At 33.1% G+C, this 24,163-nt stretch overlaps 1 protein-coding gene across 1 annotated transcript; it reads left to right on the top strand.

Moving 5' to 3' along the window:
* Nucleotides 1-17,684: 17,684 nt before the first annotated feature.
* On the top strand, nucleotides 17,685-18,930 carry LOC104908240 (uncharacterized). Its single transcript, XM_057394768.1, has 3 exons — nucleotides 17,685-18,021; nucleotides 18,093-18,356; nucleotides 18,668-18,930. Exons 1-3 carry the CDS (start codon nucleotides 17,685-17,687, stop codon nucleotides 18,928-18,930), a joined length of 864 nt encoding a protein of 287 aa, XP_057250751.1.
* The last annotated feature ends 5,233 nt before the right edge of the window (nucleotides 18,931-24,163 follow it).

Genomic DNA, 24,163 nt, shown 5'->3' with positions numbered 1-24,163 from the left:
ACAGAATAAGTCAAAACCTTGTAAAATCCAGCCGCTCGATCAGGCGAACGACATCCGCCCGATCGGGCGGTCAATTCTTCAAACCTGCTGACGTCTCGGGCCTAATCGGGCAATGTTCGTCCGGTCATAATTTGCGATAAACACCTGATCGTGCAGGCCTGCAAAACCCAATTTTGACGAATATAATTTCAAGGCATAAAACTTAACACATAATAGTCATGTTATTATTTGTATAGTCCATGTCATTCTTATTGAGTTTATGTCATTATGTTATACAATAAGTTAGGGTGTAACACGTCATGCCTAAGATGACTCCTTTTTTATTTTATTCCACCATATATTCTCCTTATTATCCACTTTCCTATGTACCGGTCACATATCTTAAATGGTTTTGGAGCCAAACAATGTCAAACATAGAATGTCATTATAAAAATATAGTAAAAAACACGAAAGATATACAAGTTTTAACTCAACAGTAATAATTAATTTACAGTCTTCTATCTTGAGATCTACAAGAAAACGCATGATGTGATCGTAATATTATAAATTTATGTCACACGTTCACCATCAAACTCAAAACAATTTACTTGAAAAGCTCAATAATATTATGATGTCTTCTATGGTATGAGTTTAATATTTAATATAAATTTATTCAACTATGAAAATCAATAGTTTAATTATTTAAAAAAAAAAACAAATTACAACGCATAAACCTTTACTTGCAGGCTGCGACTATATAGCATGATGTGCATCTAGCCCTCTAAATAATAGGGGAGACTTGAAATTGATAATAGGAAATATTTAACGAATTACCTTTTATAAGAAACTTTTTTTAAAAAAAATTACCTTTAAAATTTTTCTTTTTCAAAAGCTACCTTTTATAACCAATCCCTTTCAGAATACCTCCAGTTAACGATTTTCCGTTAAAATTGACCATGTAATTCCATTATTGACTCGGCATGGTAATCACATGACTTTATTCAAAACCATTTGAAACTTGAATTGGAGAGATTGTACAATGAATCGAGGAACCAACTATTGAAAAGTCCAGATAGTGATGTCACAAAGGGTGGGGAGAAGGTTGAAGAAGGTTATGGACCAGGGACGTATCCACTATGGGTTCGTTGGGTTTAGTTGAAGCCCTAGTGGATATGAAAAATACCGTCAAATATTAGAGGAAAAAGACTGTTAAATATAATATCTTGCAATACTGTATTTGAAAAGCTTGCTGTAGCAAAGTGGGTAGTCCGTGTACTCCCTCTGTTTTTTTTTATCATTCTCACTTTCTTGTGCGCGTCTTCCAATGCACGTTTTAAAACTTAAATATCTTTCATTATATATTAGTGAAAATTATAACGATTGAATATTAATAAAGTACTAATTGAGACGAATCAAACAAGACCCCACATGGCTATGTTTTTTCTTATAAATTGAGAACATTTGAGAAGATTCTCTCTATACATGAATAGTGTCAAGATCCCAAGTGAGAAAGATAAAAAAAGTTGAGGGAGTACATTGTAAATACATGTGCCTAAGAATGGCAACGGGTCAGACTTGGACCGGATTATGCATAATCCGACTCCGACCCTACAAGAAGTCGGATTTTAAATCTGAGTCCGACTCCAACTCTGACATCCGAGTCCGACCCGACTTAAAATCCGAACATCCGACTCCGACTCCGATCCGACTTAAAATCTGAACATCCGACTTAAAATCGACTCCGAATCCGATCAGACTTATTTTTTTGCCCATTTTTTTATAATAAAATAATCTAATTATTATAATTTATTCTTATAATCATATGGAAATCTTATATACTCCCTCCGTCTTTTTTTATTTGCTACATTTTGCCATTTAGGGGTGTTTCAATTTATTTGCTACATTTGCAAATATTTCCATATATAGTACATAGGTCCCACACTTTATTTACAAATTTGTCATCACTCCCTTCTTGATTTTGTAAATGTTTCCATATATAATACATAGGTCCCACAATTTACCTATTTGCTTTTTTGTTAATTCCATTTATGTCAATGGTCCCTACTCCCTCCTTGGTCTTTGTGAAAAAGTGCTTGTAGCAAATAAAAAAAGACAGAGGGAGTAGTACAAATAGTTCAAATATTACCATTATTTAAAACAATCATTTCTTCAATGGAAAAATCCTATATAATACAGTTGGCTGAAAGTCGAAGTTAGGTTATACATAAATTATACATTAACATAAATAAGAAAAAAAGATTGATTGACTCAAAGTCGGAGTCTGATTCGGATGTCGGAGTATTTTATGAGATCCGACTCTGACCCTCCTCTAACTCGGAGTCGGACTTTTTAAACGGAGTCGGATTACTTTTTTATCGGAGTCAACTCGAATTTTTTCCTTCGGATCGGAATGGACTATGGTCGAATTCGGACTGGATTACCATCCCTACATGTGCCTGATATGTTTGTCGATAGTTCTACTCCAAGCCTCTACAATTTTTGCTCCTTCTTTTCCCTTTTCTTTCCATATTCTACTGTTTTTTACATGCAATAGCAATACATTACCTTCTTCTTCCAACTTTTCTTTCATTTAATTTCTCTTGCTTTCTTATATAATTCCTTCCCTTGTCTAATTTCTTGTTTTCAATTTAAATATATATGCAACAAATACTTAAAACTAGTTAATTTTTTAGAGAAATTATTAAGAAATGTTGATTGTTTTCAATGAAATTTCTTGTCTTCCTAAAAAAAATCTTAACGCATTCCCACCTTGTGTTTTTTGTCATAGTATAAAAAAATTGAACTAAGGTATATATTTTGATTTTATGAAATTATTCTAGTCGTCTCACATGCTTGAACTAGAGTTGATCATTTGCGAGCTTGGACAACTTGCGAGCCGAGCCTAACCTTAAATCTTTATCCAACGAGCCTAACATGTCTAGTCCAATTCCTTTTATGTGGGATTAACTTCTTGTCCATGACCCGTCCTAATTAGTGAGCGGGCTTGCCTGCGGGCCTAACGGGCCTATTAATACTTTTATTTTTTTCAAATAACTCTAGTTAATTTTCTTTAATATTTATAGATTAGAACATAATTATGGTTAAAATCTAAAAAAAGTTGATAATCACAACGTAAGATAAAGAGGAAGTTAAAAAATTTTGTAAAAAAATGTTAGAGAACGACAAATTATTAACAAATTAAGTTGTAAAGTTAAGAATAAAGTTAATTATATGTTACCCAAAGCTATACTAGTGCAAATATATATTCCAATAGATATACAATACTAAATTCATAAGATTAAAAAATTAATTTCATAGAAATAAATATAATGATAAATGGTACAGGCGGGCTTGCCCACGTTATATTTGAGGTTGTTCATATCCGTCCATTAATATTAGCGGACCGAGCTTGGCGCGCCCATTCAGAATTTTTTTTCAAAGTTTGTTGTCCAAGCCTGCAACTTCAATAGGACGGGCTGGGAGGACTTAGCGAGTTGTCCCATCCATGAACAGCTCTAGTTTGAACCCACATGCACATGCTGACCTTTCTGGATCCGTCGTTGTATGTGACTACCAAGTACAAGTTAATAGAAATAAACGGTCAAACTTAACGGTAATCGTCATCTGATAGTATTTTGAAAGGAATTTGTCATAAAAGTGAGTTCTTCGGAGGAAAAAAAATTAAAAGGTACTCCCTCTGTTTTTTTTTTATATCTCTCAATAGGAATCTTGACAATATTTATACTTAGAAGGAAACTTTTCAATTTATAAGAAAAAATATAGTCATGTGGGTATTGTTTGATTCATCTCAATTACTACTTTATTAATATTCAACGTTATAATGTTTACAAATATATAATGAAAAAGGTTTAAGTTCGAAGAGATGCATTGAGATACGCGCATAGGAAAGTGATAATTAGAAAATTTTGGGAACTTTTCTAGATAGAGGGGCTCCACCTTCTCTCTAGAAACTCTAGCCCCTATTCTATTTTTGTTGGAATTGAAACCATAGTCGCGTCTAAGGATGGCAATGGGGCAGAATTGGACCAGATCCTTATGAAGCCAAATTTGGATCCGTTTCCAGAGGTTGGACGATCTAGATCCGCCAAGACCCAACGGGTTTAAAAAATAGGACCAAGTCCGGATACTGTGGATCCCATGGATCTGGTCCTAAACGGGTCCGTTCATGATTTTCGCCTACTTATTCATACAAAAAAAAAGCAGCAATTTTACCATAAATTTTCAACTAAGTTCAAGAACTGTACAAATTTGCAAATTAAAAAAATGAAGTAAACTTAAAACCTTACAATATGTACAATTAAATTAAGAAATCTATAAATTTCGCAATAATTTAGAGCTGACAGGAATCATGGTCATGCGACATGGTGGCTAGTGGTTGTTGGTGCGGCTGCGGCTGGTGGAACGGGTGTGGTGTGGATGGTGGTCGTAGAGTTAAAGAAGGGATCGACGAGTGCAAGAGGAAGAAGTCGTGTAGCTGTCGTATAAGGCTGGCTGTCAAGTGGTGGCCTTCGTGATGCAACAATTGTGTGAGGACTGGTGGTGAGTCGATGGTTGATGTTAGGTGGAGTTAGGAGAGAGATAGGGAGAAAGGGGGATGGAGCGAAATTGCGAAAGTAAGGGCATGAGAGTTAGGGTTTAGGGAGTTGGGCATAAAAACTTTGGACCTTTAGAGGCTTGCCCATCCCAGCTAATTTTCTTTTAAAAAGAAGGATCGGCGAATTCGGGTCCAAGTCTCAATTTAGATCTGGACCCGAATCTAGAGTGTGACAACATGACCTAGATCCAACAAGTCATAAATTTTAGGATCCAGATTCGAAAAAACGAATTTGGTCCAAGATCCATTGTCATCCCTAGCCGTGTCCATCTTCTCCTTCTTCTAGATCTAGCCTTTTTTATAGTTTAGCTTGTTATTTAGTCTATTAGTCCATCTGTATGCCCTGATCGGTTCAGCCAACGGTGGTTTCAGGCCAAGGTTTCTCTTCCTTAGTGGGGTGTTGTTGGATTCATGTGGTTCTTCTTCTTTTGCTTCGACTGGGCTCGTGTTGGGGACTATTTTTCCTCTCTGCATCAACTAGGTGCACGGGTTTTACTCCTCTTCTCCTACGAATGAAAGCTATTTGTTAGTCGTTCTTTTTTTTGGGTTTATTTTCTTTCTCATGTTTAAATTTTTGTCTTATTTAGTTCTTGTTTTTAATTTAATTTGTTAGATTTAGTGGTCGATCTTAAGTTATTGTGGTTTAACGTAATTATGGATCGTTTGAGAAGATGTGGGAGCTTATTCATTTTCAAGTTTGTTTCCTTGCTCAACGTGACGGGTTTTAAGAATTTGTCTTCAGTTTGGCATGGGGAAATAGTGTGTTGCCATGGCGGAGCATCTATTTGAGTTTATTCGTACTCTTTTTCTTCTATCTTTTTGTACTTGAAGCTTGTTATAACTATCCTCTTGCATGCTTTAGGTGGTGTCTCTTGCGCTGACACCTCCTAATTTTCTTCACCTAATAAAAAAATATAGATAAGTGAGAATGATAGAAAAAACTGATGGATTAGTTTTTTAAAAAGTTTATTGTAAAAAGTAGCTATTTGAAAATTTTCCAAATTAAATTTATAAAAGAAGTCATTGATTGTGATTTGACATTTTTGGCATTAGAAATTGTAAATCAAATTTGAATTTAATTTGATATTGTTATCTTTATAATTATTACCTTTTGATATTTTAAGTTTAATTATTAATTTTTTTATTTTTGTGATATTTTTAAGTTCTTTAATATTATCATTGATGTTTTATTATCATCTATTTTTTGATCTTTTTGTTGTTGTTCTTGTTCCTTATTGATGTTTCTAGTTAGAATTTTAGAACTATTTGGAATAACATAGAATCTACTTCCTCCGTTTCAAAATAAGTGCAACATTTCCCATTTTAAGAAATGTCATAATAAGTGCAACATAGCTTAAATTGGAAAGATTTTTTCTTTTTATTTACAGGATTACTTTTTTCCATAAATAATCAACTTATCATTTACCAACTTAAATAGAACTAATTAATCAACTAATTAATCAACCCACCCAAATGACCCAACCCCTCACTCATCTCAGCCACCCCACCACCTCTCTCTCTCTCAACTTAACCCATCACCTCTCCTCTCCTCAACCCACTCCCTCTTGTCAACTCAACACAACAAGCACACCTGGCCGATGACACAACCCCACCGACGCCACCACCAAACCAACACCACCTAACCGACACCACCACCCTACCGGTATTGCCTTCTATTTTCTAGAATTTTCAACTATCCTCTTCTCTTTCTCTTTCCTCTCCTTCTTTTCCTCCAACTCCTCTCCTTCCTCACCTTTCCCCAAATTCGACGTTTGATTTCAACACTTCGACGGTAGTGTTAGATCTGGTGGTTTTTTGTTGTTGTGATATGTTGTACGATGGTGGTGGTGGGTAGAGAGAAAATGACGATGGTGGTGGTTGTTGAGGTTGAAATGGCGATTTTGGGGGTGGTTTCGAAGGGGATGTTGGTGGTTTTGGTGGTTTCGAAGGGGATGATGGTGATTCCGAGGGTGGTTTCAAAAAGGATGTTGGTGGTTTTGGGGGGTGGTTTCGAAGGAGATGGTGGTGATTTGGGGGGTGGTTTCGAAGGGGAGTTGTTGGTTTCGGGAGTGGGGGAGGAAAAATGGGTGTTTTCCGGTGGACAGAGGTTGCAGAGAGGGAAAGAAATCATCTGCTGGTGGTGGTGGCGGCGACAGAAGCGGCGGTGGCGGTGGCGATGGTCAGTGGTGGTGTTGTTGTGGTGTATGGCAAATGAAAGGGGTTGGTATATAAAATTACTGGATAATTAGGGTAGATATTTTATTCAATTAAGTGGCCTAAACTCTTTGTTATTGTGGTCCCCAACTTTCTCTCTCTAGGAACATTGGTCTGTGTACCACTTCTCTATGTTGCACTTATTTTGAAACGGAGGTAGTACTAAAGTTTTTTCAGTATATATAAGAAAAAGCGTGCATAGCCATGTGGGATATTATTTGATTCGTCTGAATGGTACATTGATAATATATTATATAATTTTAATTAGTATGTAATTACAAATATTTATAGTCAAACATGTGCATTGGCAAATGTGCAAGTTAACTTAGGAACATCAGTAAAGAACAAAGAAAATATTATTATTATTATAATTATTTATATTAACGTAATGAAATAATTAATATTATAATTTAAATTAAAATCAAAAATTATTATCATTAATAATGATAATAAAATATTATTCTACTGTTTATTACAAATATTAATAAATTTGTGAAATCCAATTTCAATTTATTTCAATCCAAAAGAACAGGGCCTAAGCTGAGCAATGTGGTCAATTTTCAATTAGACAATAATTTGAACTTCTAACTGTATAGTCATATTACTCATCAAGGTCTCCGAGAAATGCATAACTCAGGATCTATAGATCTATTCTTATTATTGATAATTGAGGCTATTAGGATTCGAATATAATTGAACTTTAGTCCCTATTTGGTAAAGAGAGGTTTAGTGGCAAAATTAGAGGTTTGAGCTTATATTAGAGGATTTGAGTATTTGGTAAAGAGAGGTTTGAAATAGCATTTTAAGGTCAAAAAGCCCTTTTAGAAAAAGTAGGGGGAGGATTTTTTTATTAGAGGTTTGAGAATGATTGGACAAGTTACATTTATGTCCTAAAGTTCTTTAATACTACTACCATTAAGAATGTATTCCTAAACCTATCATGAGTTAAAACTCTAACAACAAACTCTAAATTCTAACAGCTAAACTCTAAACTTTATTTGCCAAACAGGACCTATGTTTTTTCTATCTAATTTTTCTTATTCTTATACCTTTTTTTTGTTAATCTTGCATTACTCTTGTCTTTCAGTATGTGATATTTTTTTTCTTGTATGTCTTATTTCCAATATATATTCACCATACATAGATACAATAAAAGGTACGATAATGGATATCAACTCTTAAATTTGAATATTTAAAAGTTCTAAATAATGATGTATATTGAATTATATAGATGTCTTATTTCCAATGTATATTAACCAAACATATTTGTTTTATAAACAACAAAAAATACAATAGTGAAAATTATGCCCATATTCTTATTGATCACTTTATACAGTCAAGTACCAATCAGTTATCAGCTACTTATTAAACACCTTTATACAAACAACTAATACAGTCAGTTAGTCAAATCAGCTAATATAATTAGTTAGCAACTATCCGCTTATTGGCAAAATAGGGCCATAGTTTGTTTAAACACAATTGAATTATATAACTGGCTTGCATGTATCTGGCCCACAAAAGATTTCTCTACAAAGTAATTTTTGAGCTTGAAAAAGACTAACGCCTTGTTTGGTAATTAACGAATAGTTGTTAGCTATTAGCTTATCATATTAGTTGATAGCTGATTGTATTAAACCTCCCCCCCCCCCCAACAATATTGAAATTTTTTGCTTCCACCAAGATTTGAACCTTGGTCTCCCATGTGGGAGATAGGAAGCCATACCATTGGACCCGAGAGTCCTTGATTGGTAAGTAGCTAATAGCTGATTTTGCAACATAGTTGTGTAAAATAATGACCAATAAAGACATGTGCAATATGTTGTTATACTTTTTATTATTTATTAATGTAATTTTCAACAACTTTAGAACATAAATGTAATTGATGCACTAACTCTCAACCCTCTAATGTCAAGAAGCTACTCATCCCAACTTTTTCAAAAAGAGCTTTTTAGTCTCAATAAGCTAATTTAAATCTCTCTTTACCAAACATTTAAATCAGAAGATTGACTAGTTAAATCCTTTAATATGAGTTCAAAAACTTCTAATTTTTTTCCCTAATCTCTCTTTACCAAAAAAGGTCATATCAAATTTATTCTAAATAATAACATGAAATACTTCTTTGTTTCATGAAGCTTTTTCCAATTCACTAATCATATAGTCCTTGCTAAAAAAATCTTGATAGTAACTAATAATATATTATTAAGACCTTGTTAGATTTATTTTATTTTTAGCTCAAATGGAGCAAATATTGGTTAATAAGATTTATTCTATAGTATTCTCACGTTTTCATATATTAACTAGTTATTAGATTCGGACTATGCCCCGGGTAAGAAAAATTACATTTATTAATATTGTACTATAAAATGATAACACTAAATACAACTTGGTCTAGTGGTTAAAACTTTAGTATATGAACTTGATGTCACGGGATGAAAACCTATATTATGCAATTTCTAATTTTTTTTTTTTTAATTATACATGGATTATATGAACTAAAACTCCCTTAAGGAGAGTGTCATATGACACCGTTCCTTGTTTAGGAATAGCTTTTAATATATTTATATAGATTATTTTGAGAGGAACTCATTCATATAGATATATATATATACTTCTAGATACAGGAAGAATAATTTCATCCCCTGTCTTTCACTGCAGAAAACTTCTTAGCCTTATATCAGTATGTTGTTTGGAGTATAGAAATTTGGTAGGAATTTCTATCAATTCTTAAGAACTTGCATAGTTTCTATTCATAAGTACTAATGATATCTTGTATAGTTTGTTACTAGTTTACTTGTTAGGTCTATGAAATAAAAAATTATGAATAACATGATTTGATTAGATTTGATTCCTTGGAAAAGGTTTGAATAAAAGTATAAACGGCGGCGAAGAACAAAACAAAATTATGTAATTTCTCCTACAACAACTCAAAACTAGTCAACACAAAAAAATATATGAAGTCAACTTCCATGTATTAATATATTAGCCAAGTAGGGGAGTATACCCTTTGAGATTCTTTGTAAATCTGCAAGAGATTTATCATCTAGCAAGATTCCTAATAGACGAGGTTTCCAACCGGTGTCTTATAAGTAGTATATCTTTATGGTATTGAAAAAGTATTGTGATAAGCAATTAATAACATCGAAAGCATCTTGAATTCCCTCTTCCCATTAAAAAAAAAAACATCTTGAATCGTTCAAAATAGGGAAAAAGAAAGTTGATAGAAAATTTACAAGTAATAAATTTTTTTTTGGATTTTCTAATAATAACCACTTTATAAATTCAATTTTTTCTAAATAACCACCTTATATCAACTTTTGTTTAGATAACCACCTTATATCACCTAAAAAACTTTAGAACACTACAACTAAACAGTTTTCGTCCATCAAAATAGGATTTTTTGATGAGAATAATTCCACCCTTGAGCTATCCTCCCAAAACAGTCTCACCTTTCATAAATTTGGAAATAATCTCATCTTTCATAAATTTGGAAATATCACCTTTAGGACGTGTCTATTCAAAATGGACCCTTACCTGTTAGTAACTTGCAAATGTAGGTTTTCTCTTTTCTCCCTCCTCTACTTCTTCTCCTCCATAACTAACGCCACCTAGCCACCCTATCCCTACAGTCCCCACCCCACAGCAAACCTCAATCCCCCCACCCTGCAGCCACCACCTTGTAGCCCTGCCCCACCCCCACCAGGTCCCCACCCCCTCCGCCGCAAACCCCCTCCAGCTGCAAAACCCCCTCTTTCGCAAACCACCTCTGCAACCCCCCCGGCAAACCCCCTACCCCCACAAACCCTCTTCCCCCGCGAATCCCTCAACCCTCGCGCTTTCTCAGCGAACCCTCCTCTCGCTCGCGCGCTTCCACGACAGACCCCTACCTCTTTTTTTTCCTTTTTCTCCCTACTCTGCAAATTCAAAAAAACAAATTCAATTCGTTCGGGGGGGGGGGGACGGGGACATGGGAGAAGGGGGTAATCAGAGACGAAGACTGGTGGGCGGTGGCTGCCTACTTGCGGAGGGTGGGGTGGGAGGGGTTTTTTTTAAGAAAAAAAATAAAGTGTGGGTCACCAGTGACCAGTAAAAAGACCCGTTTTTAAACTAATGTCCCACAAAGATGGGATATTCTCAAATTTATGAAAGGTAAGACTGTTTTGGGAGGATCACTCAAAGGTGGGATTATTCCTATTAAAAAATCCATCAAAATATTAGTTGGAAAAAATAAGGGATCCAGAATCTTCATCTATTTAGTTTTTGGTACTTTGTTCCTTGTATTTTTCGACATTTTTGTACTTACGAAATTGGCTTTGGGTTAGATGAATGTTGTGGAAGTATTAACGAATTTCGTAATCTCTATTATATAAGGGAAGAGGGGAGCAATGGTGTCCTCTTTTGAAAGGCCTATTTTGCCCCCCTTTCCCTTTCTAAATTACAATTAGAATGTCAAAATCAAAATCGGCACTCAAATAAAACTACCGAAAATAAATTTACAACACTCGCTCACAAATCACTTAAAAGAAGAAACTTTACCATTCATCCATACAATTGAGAAAATCACGTTATAAAAATCACACAAATCACTCAAATAATCAGGAAATTTTATTAAAACTTAAATTAACATACAAACTAAAACTAGCTAATAACCTAGAACGTCAATACATACAAAACATTTACAAAAATTTACTTACAAATCACTATTCTCAAGAACCATTCACAATTAATGGTGGGTCATGATAAAAAAAATAGAGCTGTATTTGTAGTGAAATCAAAATTTAGAAGTTAGAAAAAGAAAAAAATTATTTACTTTTTTATAGTGTCTTCTATATATAATGAAACTTTTACATATTTTAGTGAAATCAGAATTTGTACTTATTTTTTTCTATTATATAATAGCGATTAATTATCAAGGTAAAAATGTTTATGTAAAATATCATTCAAGAATTAAAGTACAACATATGTCTATTATATAAGGGAAAGGGGGAGCTATGGTTTCCCCGAATGAAGAGACTATGTTACCTCCTTCCCAGTCTAAATTACAAATTCACTTACAAATCAAAGGGGGCTTCAAACAAAAATTTCAAAAATATAATCATAACAATCACTCACAAGTCAACTAAAATCATAAAATTGCATAATTTACGTTATGCAAATCACTAAAATGAGGAAACTTTGCAAAAACTTAAAAATTTACTTACAAACTACAACCTATGAAAAAATTGACTTGAAATCAAAGTGTCTACTTTCTTTACACTTTATGAAGTACTGTACTTAATTCAAAAATCAACTAAAAAATTATAATATTAGAAATCATAAATAAATTCAACAAAATTTCTATTTTGTTCATAGAATTTAACTTTGAAAAGTAAAAGAAAACACAAAACAAAAAGAATGGTGAGAGACTTATGTGACATAAACTAAACCAATCAAATTTTGCAACTAAAAACAAGTATACTTCGTATGTCTAATGTTCAAATTTTGACTCTTATGCCGAAGAAAATCAAGTTTCTGTTTTGAAAAAAAATTCAAGCACGCATCGCGTGCAAAAAATTCTAGTTATGAAATGATGGAAGGTTAGGTTAATTGGTTGAAGGTTATGATAGCAAGCTAAACAGTTAAAAAGTTATTGTTGTAGATTCGACTAAACCTTTCCGATAAGAATCCTAATTTATTTTACGTGAATAGTCTTTTTTCGGGTAAGAATCATTTGGTTTTTCTTCTTCTTCCTTTATATTATAATGCATGAGGGTGGAAGATCATTGGAATTTGATTGGTTTAGTTTGTGTCACTTAAGTCTCTCACCATTCTTTTTTTTTTTTACTTTTCAAAGTTAAATTCTATGAACAAAATAAATTTTTTATTGAATTTATTTATGATTTCTAATATTATAATTTTTTAGTTGATTTTTGAATTAAGTACAGTGCTACATACATTGTAGTTTGTAAGTGAATTTTTAAGTTTTTGTAAAGTTTTCTCATTTTAGTGATTTGCATAACGTAAATTATGCAATTTTATGATTTTAGTTGACTTGTGAGTGATTGTTATAATTATATTTTTGGTATTTTTGTTTGAAACCCCCTTTGATTTGTAAGTGAATTTGTAATTTAGAATGGGAAAGGGGTAACATAGTCTCTTCATTCGGGAACATCATAGCTCCCCCTTCCCTTATATAATAGAGATATGTTGTACTTTAATTCTTGAATGATATTTTTCATAAAACTTTTTACCTTGATAATTAATCGCTGTTATAATAGAAAAAGATAGTTCCAAATATATGTAAAAGTTTCATTATATATAGGAAACACAATAAAAAAAGTAAATAATTTTTTTTCCTTGTCTAACTTCTAAATTCTGATTTCACTACAAATACACCTCTATTTTTTTTTATCATGACCCACCATTAATTGTGAGTGTTTTTTGAGAATAGTGATTTATAAGTAATTTTTTGTAAATGTTTTTGTATATATTGACGTTCTAGGTTATTAATTTTAGTTTGTATGTTAATTTTAAGTTTTAATAAAGTTTCCTGATTATTTGAGTGATTTGCGTGATTTTTATAACGTGATTTTCTCAATTGTATGAGTGATTGTAAAGTTTCTTCTTTTAAGTGATTTGTGAGTGAGTGTTGTAAATTAATTTTTGGTAGTTTTCTTTGAGTGCCGATTTTGATTTTGACATTCCTTTTGTAATTTAAAAAGGGAAGGGGAGCATAATAGGCATTTCAAAAGAGGATACCGTTGCTCCCCCTTCCCTTATATAATAAAGATTTTGTTTCAGATTATAAAGCTATAAGAGTACTAAATTACTCGATTGATTCTCGCTTTCCACGTATGATTACAATGCAACCTAGATGGTTTACAAATTGTTAGAATAACTTTTTGTTGTACACATAAAAAAAAGTATACGGAGAGTGAGGGAGAAAATTTTTAGATTCATGCAAATTGCAAGGGAAATTTTTTGTTATGTGAATTTAACATTTTATTATACGTTCTTCGAAATCGTGGTGTAAGTATTTATAAATATATGATATGTAATATTTAAGACATAAAGGACAGTAACAACGGATTTTTCACCAAGTATTCCTAAGGTTTCTCAATATTCACCTGGTATCCTCGTGTTTTTCAAAATTCACCAAGTGCCCCTATGGTTTTGAAAATCATCATAATATCCGTAATGACTAACGATCGTTAACTCTGTTAGTCATTAAGCCTAAATCAACCCCTAACTAACCTAATTAATACTAATTAACTCTAGTCAAATCTAATTAACTATAATTAAGCCTTAATTAACCTACCTAAACCCTAACCCATAATCCATAACCCCTAACACTAATGTCCCAACCCTAAACCCACCACCACCCAACCCCCACCACCCCATCTCTGCTGCCCGCACCCAACAGCGAAATCACCGCCACCACCCCCACCAACCCGCTGCCAACACCTTCACCAATCCCACGCCTATCGCCAACATCGCCACAACCCAGGCACCCCCCCTTGCTAGCACCGCCAACACCCCCACGCCCCCCGCTAGTACCGCCAACAAAACCCCACACACGTCTTGACAGCATCGCCAACAACCCCACACACTCCCCTGCCTGCACCGACACCAATCCCACGCACCCCTCACCCTGCAGGCCACCCATCCCCACTCCTTCCACCACGCTCTTCATATTGTTTTCAGCTGTATTTGTGCACAACTTACCTCTTTCAATTGAGTGTATTCCAGAATTCGAATGGGAGGGGGAGGGACGATGCTTCAGCGACATCAAAAGCAACAAATGAAGGCGGTTTTCGGCGATAGGGAAGGGGATGGGGAGGGTGTAACATCCCAAATTTTTATAACTATTTTATAAAATTTATTTTGTTATAATAAGATTTTATAAGTATAAAATTCTGAAAAATAAAGTAAAATCATAATAAATCAGATTTTTTATTATGAAACTATTTTTATGTATTAAATCAGATTTTTATAAAGAAATTTCGAAATCAAATTTTTTGAAATTAAATCAGATTTTCCGTTCAAAAAGAAAGATAGAGAGAAAAGAAAATTTTGAATTTTTTTAAATACTTATCTTTTAGTGAAACCCTAGATTTACATACATATATATATCCCCAAACACCCAAAAAAAAATTCTCACGTAATTCACTTTATTCATCTCTTTGGTAAGTTCCAAATTTCAGATCTAAAAATCCACCATTGTTGTATTTCAAAGATTCCAACCCGAAAAAAAAAAATATTTTAAACGACCCGACATCGCGACTCCGACGACTTGGCCGGAGTCCGGCGCCGGTCTTCTTCTTTCTTCTTCTTCTCTTTTCTTCTTTCTTCTTCTCTTTTCTTCTTTCTTCTTCTTTCTCTTTTCTCTGGTTCTGCGTGCCCAGTAAGTTGTTTGATTTATTTACTCCAAACATTGATTTTCCTTAAACCAAAAAAAAAAAAAAAAAAAAAGTTGGTGTCAGTGTGTGCAACAAAAGTCACGAGGCATTGTGACTTTGCTGTCACACATCAAAACCTCTTGTAAAATTTTTTTTTTCTCCTTCCACGAGTGACATTGTCACGTTTTTTCTAGTAGAATTTTTTAGTTGTTTCTCTTGTTTTCCGATTTTGTTATTATTAGTCTTGTAAACTTTGGTTAATTATTTTTCGGGATATTATATTAATTGACTAACTTTAGGTAATATTATTTGTTGTAGACGGAAACTTCGTAGGAGGCGAATTTTAGTTGGTATTGCTATATTTGGGAAGCGTTTGAGGTAATTTACAATGTCCATCAACAACTAGAATCCCGTTAGGAATGTATGTGCTATGTGTAATACATGTGGTTATGTGATTCTATGTTTATATTAGATGTATATTATGTGCAGGAATAGTATAGTACTTTCTATGACTAAAATTATTATTATATTATTACTATAGTACTATTATCCCTGCGTATAATATATATGTATCTACTGGTATTGTTGTTGATATATGGAATGGATTTTTTAATGTACCTAATTATACCATCGTATTAAAATTATCTAATATTGATAATGTACTTAATGGGTATAACTAGTGTGTTAATGATGTAGCGAACGGTATTGTAAGTTGATATATATTGTGACTCTATGAGGCTCTAATGATGGATATATTGGTTACTATGAATTATGGACGTTGATTATTATAATTTTATTAAGTGGCTAAGTTGTGAAAAATATTATTTGAACTAAAGACGTTCATGTTAATGTTAATGTGATTTTTTGATGTGCCATAACTATTAAAATATATTAATCACGTAAAGTGGAAATAATATTGAGGGGATAATCCTGTGGACTTGGATCCTCCATAGGTGATGAACAGTACTTGATTTTATTATGTTACAACTCTTTATTGTCTTCCTCCTAATACTATTGGTGCGCATTGCGGATACCCATTAGATTAGTGAGGGGTGTGCACACTAGGGACGTTCTGCAAAACGATATTGGCCATTACTCTTAATTTATTGGGTGACGACCCATGTTGAAGTAGGTGGTTACTGGGATTAGTCCCGGCCTACTGACGTTCAATTCCCCTCTAATAATTAAATTTGATGTTGTGTGAATCATATAAACTTGGAGTATTAAATTGATTAAGTGTGTTATATACTTGTTTGTATAGTTATACATGTCTGTTTTATGTTATACTTGATACATTTTATTATATTTGTATGTATGCTATAAAAATTATTTTTAAAATATAACTATTATTATTATTATTATTTTACGGGATGGAGTTGTAATTACTTAGCTTTCGCTAATTTTTGTGTTTTTGTTTTTCTTTGCTCTTTCATATTGATATTGTGCAGGTTGGTGAAAGGGACTACGTTGCAAGAATGAGTGAATTTATAGTTTTTAAGTTCACCTAGTTTAATTAACATTACAGTATGTATTTGAGATTGTTTAGTTTTGTTTGGTATAAAGTAGACAACTTAGTTTGGTTTATTTTGATACTTTGGTTTGTGAGTAAATTTTTATTTCTAATAATTAGCCTTGCATTTATTTTGAACAATAGATGCGGCGGTAACACCCTAAAGGTTTGGTCAGATATTTTAATGAAAAGGAATATTTTATAAAGTTTTAGAACCAAAGTTTTGGGGTGTTACAAATTGGTATCAGAGCTTAGGTTATAATAAATTAATATAAATTAGGAGTTAATAAAATTTGTTAAATAATTAGGAGTCTAAGGTTAAATAATATAGGTACTAATAAATTAAATAATAAACATTAAAATAAATTGTGAGAGTGGGATCGAAAAGGGTTTATGTGCCTTAATGTGAAATCACTTATTTCAGGTGCTTATTAATTGTTTCTTTTCGTTCTTGTATGTGTAGATGTTGTAACTACAAGAAAATGTTGACCGTTTAACCATATGATTTAGAAATTTATATTTATAATAAGGTCTATAAACTAAGTTCTTTAGTAGTATTGGAAATTCTCTAAGTTCCTATATATGTGTTTTTATTAGGAATTTTATTACTTGACTATTTGAGTTGAATAGAGTTTAAGTTCTTGTTATAATTGTTGTTTACTTGTCAAATTTGATGGAAGCTAAGCATGCAAAGATTGTCTTGAAATGTTATGATGAAATATATTTTGTTGAGGCATGTAATTTTCTTGTGATGAAAGTTAGTATTAGATAAATAAAACTATGTGCAAGACCATGTATGGGTGAATAGGTGTAGTAATACCAATGCTAATGTGCAGGAATTGTATGCAAACCTATCAAGTATACACTAGATCTCGTAGGAGGACTTTTGAACAAATGGCTGAAACCCCTGAACAACTGCTTGAGAGATTGAGATCTCTTGAACAACTTTCGCAACGTATGGGTTTAGTGTTACAAAACCAAATAGGGAATAATGGTGGAGATACCCAAAGCTGCTATGGCAAAGAAGTTAGCAACCCTTAAACCTCCAATCTTTGTAGGAAAGGAAGACCCCTTACTCTTAGAGAACTGGCTAAGAGACTTTGATAAGTTATTCACTGCTACTGGGACACCTGAAGCTCAAAAAGTAGACCAAGCTACCTTTTATTTGAGGGAGGATGCAGACACTTGGTGGGAGAGTCAAGGACCTATTGTTAGAGCTCAGGAAAACTTTAATTGGAATGCTTTTAAGGTTGCTATTAAGGATAGATTTTTCCCTGAACATATTAGGAGGCAGAAATACAATGAGTTCACTAGATTTAACCAGGGAGGTACTATGTCTGTCAAGAGTATGCCCAAGAATTCAATGAGTTAGCTAGATTTTGCCCTAATGTTGTGCCAGATGAGAGAGCCAAGGCTCAAAAGTTTGAGGATGGGTTAGCATTTAGAATTCAGACCAGACTTGGGGGAGCCACTTCTCAAACTTTTCAGGAGGCTTATGCTAAGGCTTCTAATATTGAGAGGATTTTGAGGCGTGAAGAGGAAGTTATGGGGAGGAATAAGAGAAAAGATCCACCTAACAATCAAAATGACCATGAGAATGACAAGAAACCTCGATATGGGGGTAACAATAATAATGAGGGCAATGATCATAATAATGGTGATGGTAATTATCTAGGGAACCGTAGCAATTACCAAAGTCAGGAGAGATCAAACCAGCAAGAATCCCGTACCCAAAATCCTACTTGTAGGAAGTGTAACAAAAGCCACCCAGGATTTACCTGTCAAGGAGACCCAATAACTTGTTTATGCTTGTGGAGAGAAAGGACATAAGGCTAATCAGTGTCCCAACGTCAGAATAATGGACAAAATGGAAACAATGGGGGTAATAGGAATGGTCATGGCCTAATAGAACCAGAACAACAAAACCGCCCTATAACAATAACAACTCCCAGGGTCAGACTTCGAATGCTCAAGGGGGGAACAATACTCAGCATAATGGTCAGAATAATAATCGAGCAAATGGAGGGAATAACAATCAGAACGGCAATGGAAATGGTGCTCGAGGCAACAATGGAAGAATCTATGTTATGAACCAGAATGAAGCAGACACCAACGACAATGTTGTGATGGGTACTTTCCTCGTAAACTCTAACCCTGCTTACATGCTTTTTGATTCTAGGGCGTCTCGTTCTTTCATAGCTAGTTTATCCGTTGAAAAGTTAGGAAAAGGAAGTTAGTCTCGTTACATTAGACCATATGAGATCTTGGAGCGAATTGGGGAAGTAGCTTATAAATTAGCCTTACCAATGGAGTTAGCTCATGTTCATAATGTCTTTCATGTGTCTCAACTTCGAAAATATGTCCATGATCCTATCCATATCTTCAACCTAAAACCATTGAACTAATGAGACCTTATCTTTTGAACAACCCAGTTAGGATCTTTGACACCAAAAAGAGAAGTACCGGAACAAGGCGTTAAAACTAGTCAAGGTGTTATGGTCAAGTCAAACTTCTGAAGAGGCTACTTGGGAAGCCGAAAATGATATGAAAAATCGATATCCCGAACTTTTTCAGCAGGTACGCTTGAGTTTCGGGGACGAAACTCTTTAAGGGGGTAGAATGTGATACTAACTTTTTGTTTGCATATTAGTAGCGATGATAAATTAAAGTTCGAGGACGAACTTTCTTTTAAGGGGAAGTAAATGTAATATCCCAAATTTTTATAACTATTTTATAAAATTTATTTTGTTATAATAAGATTTTATAATATAAAATTCTAAAAATAAAGTAAAATCATAATAAATCAGATTTTTATATGAAACTATTTTTTGTATTAATCAGATTTTTATAAAAGAAATTTCGAAATCAAATTTTTTGAAATTAAATCAGATTTTTCGTTCAAAAAGAAAGATAGAGAGAAAAGAAAATTTTGAATTTTTTTAAAATTCTTATCTTTTAGTGAAACCCTAGATTTACATACATATATATATCCCAAACACCAAAAAAATTCTCACGTAATTCACTTTCTTCATCTCTTTGGTAAGTTCAAATTTCAGATCTAAAATCCACCATTGTTGTATTTCAAAGATTCCAACCCGGAAAAAAAAAATATTTTAAAAGACCCGACACCGCGACTCCGACGACTTGGCCGGAGTCTGGCGCCAGTCTTCTTCTTTCTTCTTCTCTCTTTTCTTCTTTCTTCTTCTCTTTTCTTCTTTCTTTCTTCTTTCCTTTTTCTGGTTCTGCGTGCCCAGTAAGTTGTTTGATTTATTTACTCCAAGCTTTGATTGTCTTTAAACCAAAAAAAAAAAAAAAGTTGGTGTCAGTGTGTGCAGCAAAAGTCACGAGGCATTGTGACTTTGCTGTCACACATCAAAACCTCTTGTAAAATTTTTTTTTCTCCTTCCACGAGTGACATTGTCACGTTTTTTCTAGTAGAATTTTTTAGTTGTTTCTCTTGTTTTCGATTTTGTTATTATTATCTTGTAAACTTTGGTTAATTATTTTTCGGGATATTATATTAATGACTAACTTTAGGTAATATTATTTGTTGTAGACGGAAACTTCGTAGGAGGCGAATTTTAGTTGATATTGCTATATTGGGAAGCGTTTGAGGTAATTTACAATGTCCATCAACAACTAGAATCCCGTTAGGAATGTATGTGCTATGTGTAATACATGTGGTTATGTGATTCTATGTTTATATTAGATGTATATTATGTGCAGGAATGTATAGTACTTTCTATGACAAAATTATTATTATTATTATTACTATAGTACTATTATCCCTGCGTATAATATATAGTATCTACTGGTATTGTTGTTATATATGAATGGATTTTTTAATGTACCTAATTATACCATCGTATTAAAATTATGCTAATATTGATAATGTACTTAATGGGTATAACTAGTGTGTTAATGATGTAGCGAACGGTATTGTAAGTTGATATATATTGTGACTCTATGAGGCTCTAATGATGGATATATTGGTTACTATGAATTATGGACGTTGATTATTATAATTTTATTAAGTGGCTAAGTTGTGAAAAATATTATTTGAACTAAAGACGTTCATGTTAATGTTAATGTGATTTTTGATGTGCCATAACTATTAAAATATATTAATCACGTAAAGTGGAAATAATATTGAGGGATATCCTGTGGACTTGGATCCTCCATAGGTGATGAACAGTAACTTGATTTTATTATGTTACAACTCTTTATTGTCTTCCTCCTAATACTATTGGTGCGCATTGCGGATACCATTAGATTAGTGAGGGGTGTGCACACTAGGGACGCTCTGCAAAACGATATTGGCCATTGCTCTTAATTTATTGGGTGACGACCCATGTTGAAGTAGGTGGTTACTGGGATTAGTCTCGGCCTACTGACGTTCAATTCCCCTCTAATAATTAAATTTGATGTTGTGTGAATCATATAAACTTGGAGTATTCAAATTGATTAAGTGTGTTATATACTTGTTTGTATTACGTTATACATGTCTGTTTTATGTTATACTTGTATACATTTTATTATATTTGTATGTATGCTATAAAATTATTTTTAAAATATAACTATTATTATTATTATTTTACGGGATGGAGTTGTAATTACTTAGCTTTCGCTAATTTTTGTGTTTTTGTTTTTCTTTGCTCTTTTCCTATTTATATTGTTCAGGTTGGTGAAAGGGACTACGTTACAGGAATGAGTGAATTTATAGTTTTTAAGTTCACCTAGTTTAATAAACACTACAGTACTGTCATTTGAGATTGTTTAGTTTTGTTTTGGTATAAAGTAGACAACTTAGTTTGGTTTATTTTGATACTTTGGTTTGTGAGTAAAATTTTTATTTCTAATAATTAGCCTTGCATTTATTTTGAACAATAGATGCGGCGGTAACACCCTAAAGGTTTGGTCAGATATTTTAATGAAAAGTGAATATTTTATAAAGTTTTAGAACCAAAGTTTTGGGGTGTTACAGAGGGGGAGGGGGAGGGGGAGGTTTTCGGGGACGGGGAGGGGGAGGGAATTTTTCGAGGTTGGGGAAGGGGATGAGGAGGTTTTCGAGGATAGGGAATCGAAGGGGGAGGTTTTTGGAGGTGGGGAAAGGGAGGTGGCGGTTTTAGTGGGAGGTAAGGGTGGTGGTGTTGTTGCAATTGTGGGTGGTTGTGGAAGGAGAGAGAAATGAAATAAGAGTAGAATTAGTTTACTTTTTTAAGGGTGATAGTTAACGGAAAGTTGTACCATAGGGTCACAACAGGAATTTTTCAAAACCATAGGGGCACCTGGTGAATTTCGGAAAACACGAGGGTACCAAGTGAATATTGAGAAAACTCAGGGGTAACTAGTGAAAAATCATAGTACCAATATTATTCAGCTATGTACTAAATACTTCCTTCTTTTCAAATTATTCATTCGTTTCAAAACACTTGACATGGTTTGACCATATTTTGTGATTTCTATGTAAGAAAAAATATTTTCATGCGTGATCTTGTTATTTCATCTCAACATCCACTTTCAAACTATCAACTTTTTATAGTTTTTAATTATAGAAAATTAAAGATAATATTGATTTAAAACATGCATTAGCGAGCGTGTTAAGAGAAGTGTGCCAAGTATGTTCAAACAGAGGAAGTATATATAATTTAATAAGATTGAAGAGAAATACGTTTTTCACTTCATTTTATAAATAAAGAAAAAGAAATATATAGTCCCACTTTATTAATTATATTATTTTCTTCACCCCTTTGGCCTACACTTTATCTTCATAAATAAAAAATACATAAGTTTCTTTCTCCTTCAACACAAAATTACTACCACTTTTTAATAGTATAAATAGTATTTGGCATGTGTGATGTTGCAAGTCAATTACAATAAACAAATGGTTATTGGGACCCGGGTAATGCCCAGGGTCATTAATATTTTCAAGTCAAAAGGTTGGCATCTAATGTTGCATAATTTATTGGTTTGGGCTTTACTATACTAGCTTTATTTGCATGCGGTGCGTGCATGAATTATTTTGGCGATTATTATTAAATTTCATCTAAATATAATTTTAAAGAATGTAATTTACCATCATCATCAGTTCTAATCAAATATCATGTGGTGTAAATACAAAATATAAAAATTACTTGATGAAGAAGTTGTTTTCTTGGTATTTTTATTACTTGTTAATGGATGTTGTTATTGTTATTGCATTTCAAAGTCAGGCAAAATTAAAATTTTATGTCTTTAGTTTTGTAATTGATTTAGAAATTGCTTTAGTTATGTTAATTTGTTCTTCAATCATAAACTTTTTCTTTCACTATACATATTGTTATGAAAGTTTATTTTAGCTACTTTAAGCTTCTTTTGATATACATATTTTAAATTAGGAAAGACTATGATTGAGGAAAATCTCAAAATCTTAATAGGTAAGTATTTTTATTGAATGAAGGGTTAAAAAGTCTTCTCAAAGGGGACACCATAGCTCCTCCCTTGGCTTATATAATAGAGATAAACTTGAGGTCACGTGGTCGAATTTTGTACGCTGATGACATCAAATGAAACAACTAAAGGGACAGTGTCACATGGCGTGTAAACTTGCTTTGGAACGCTTTTTAATATATTTGTATAGATATGTTATTATTCTTGAATTTCATAATTTATTTCTACCAGTTTTCGTTTTTTTGTCATTAATTAAGAAATTGAAAAGTTAACGTCAAGATGTGATAAGTAAAAAAAGTAAAAGGTTTATGTTCGAAAATAAAAGCTTGAAAGGAATTGTGGTAAGAGAATATGACATAAATAGTCTCTTGTTAATTACATAATAAGAGTATTAGAGATGTATATACTTATTTAAATCTTTTTAGTCAAGTATATTTATTCTAAGACTTTATCATCAAGTTATCGCCTTAAAATACGTATGCTAAAAAATGTTCAGTTCTTCTTGGGACAGATGGAGTATATTTTTTGGGGGGGCCTTTCGAATCTCATGGTAAGAAGAATTACCTCTAGCCTTCCCTCGCGTAAGGTCACTCACTCAGAGGCCCAACAACCCCCCCCCCCCAACATTAAATTTTTTGCTTCCACTAAGATTTGAACTTTGGTATCACATGTGGGAGATAGCAAGATGAACAATTCAGTATGAATTGATTTGATCAAGAAAGAAGAGAGAGAGAAGAGAGAATTTAGAGAGAGAATACAAGAGAGAAAATTATATCTCTCAATGTAATGATCTACCTTTCATATATCATGAGGATGTATTTATATACAACAAGTATACTGATTAACTACTTCAAGAAGAGAGAAGCTAACTAACTTGTAATACAATAACAGAAAGACTAACAACCATAACAAACTTAATTTACAGTGTAATGTGTAACAGTCTTATCACCCCCCCCCCCCTTCAAGTTGGACATGGAGAAGAAACAAGTCCAATCTTGGAACTAAGAAAGTGATGTTGATCTGAACCCAATGGTTTTGTCA

This window comes from Beta vulgaris, chromosome 5, assembly GCF_026745355.1.
Source record: "Beta vulgaris subsp. vulgaris cultivar EL10 chromosome 5, EL10.2, whole genome shotgun sequence".
Classification (NCBI taxonomy): domain Eukaryota; kingdom Viridiplantae; phylum Streptophyta; class Magnoliopsida; order Caryophyllales; family Amaranthaceae; genus Beta; species Beta vulgaris.
The sequence above is the reverse complement of the archived record's forward strand: the minus strand, read 5'-3'. Positions and strand labels throughout refer to the sequence as shown.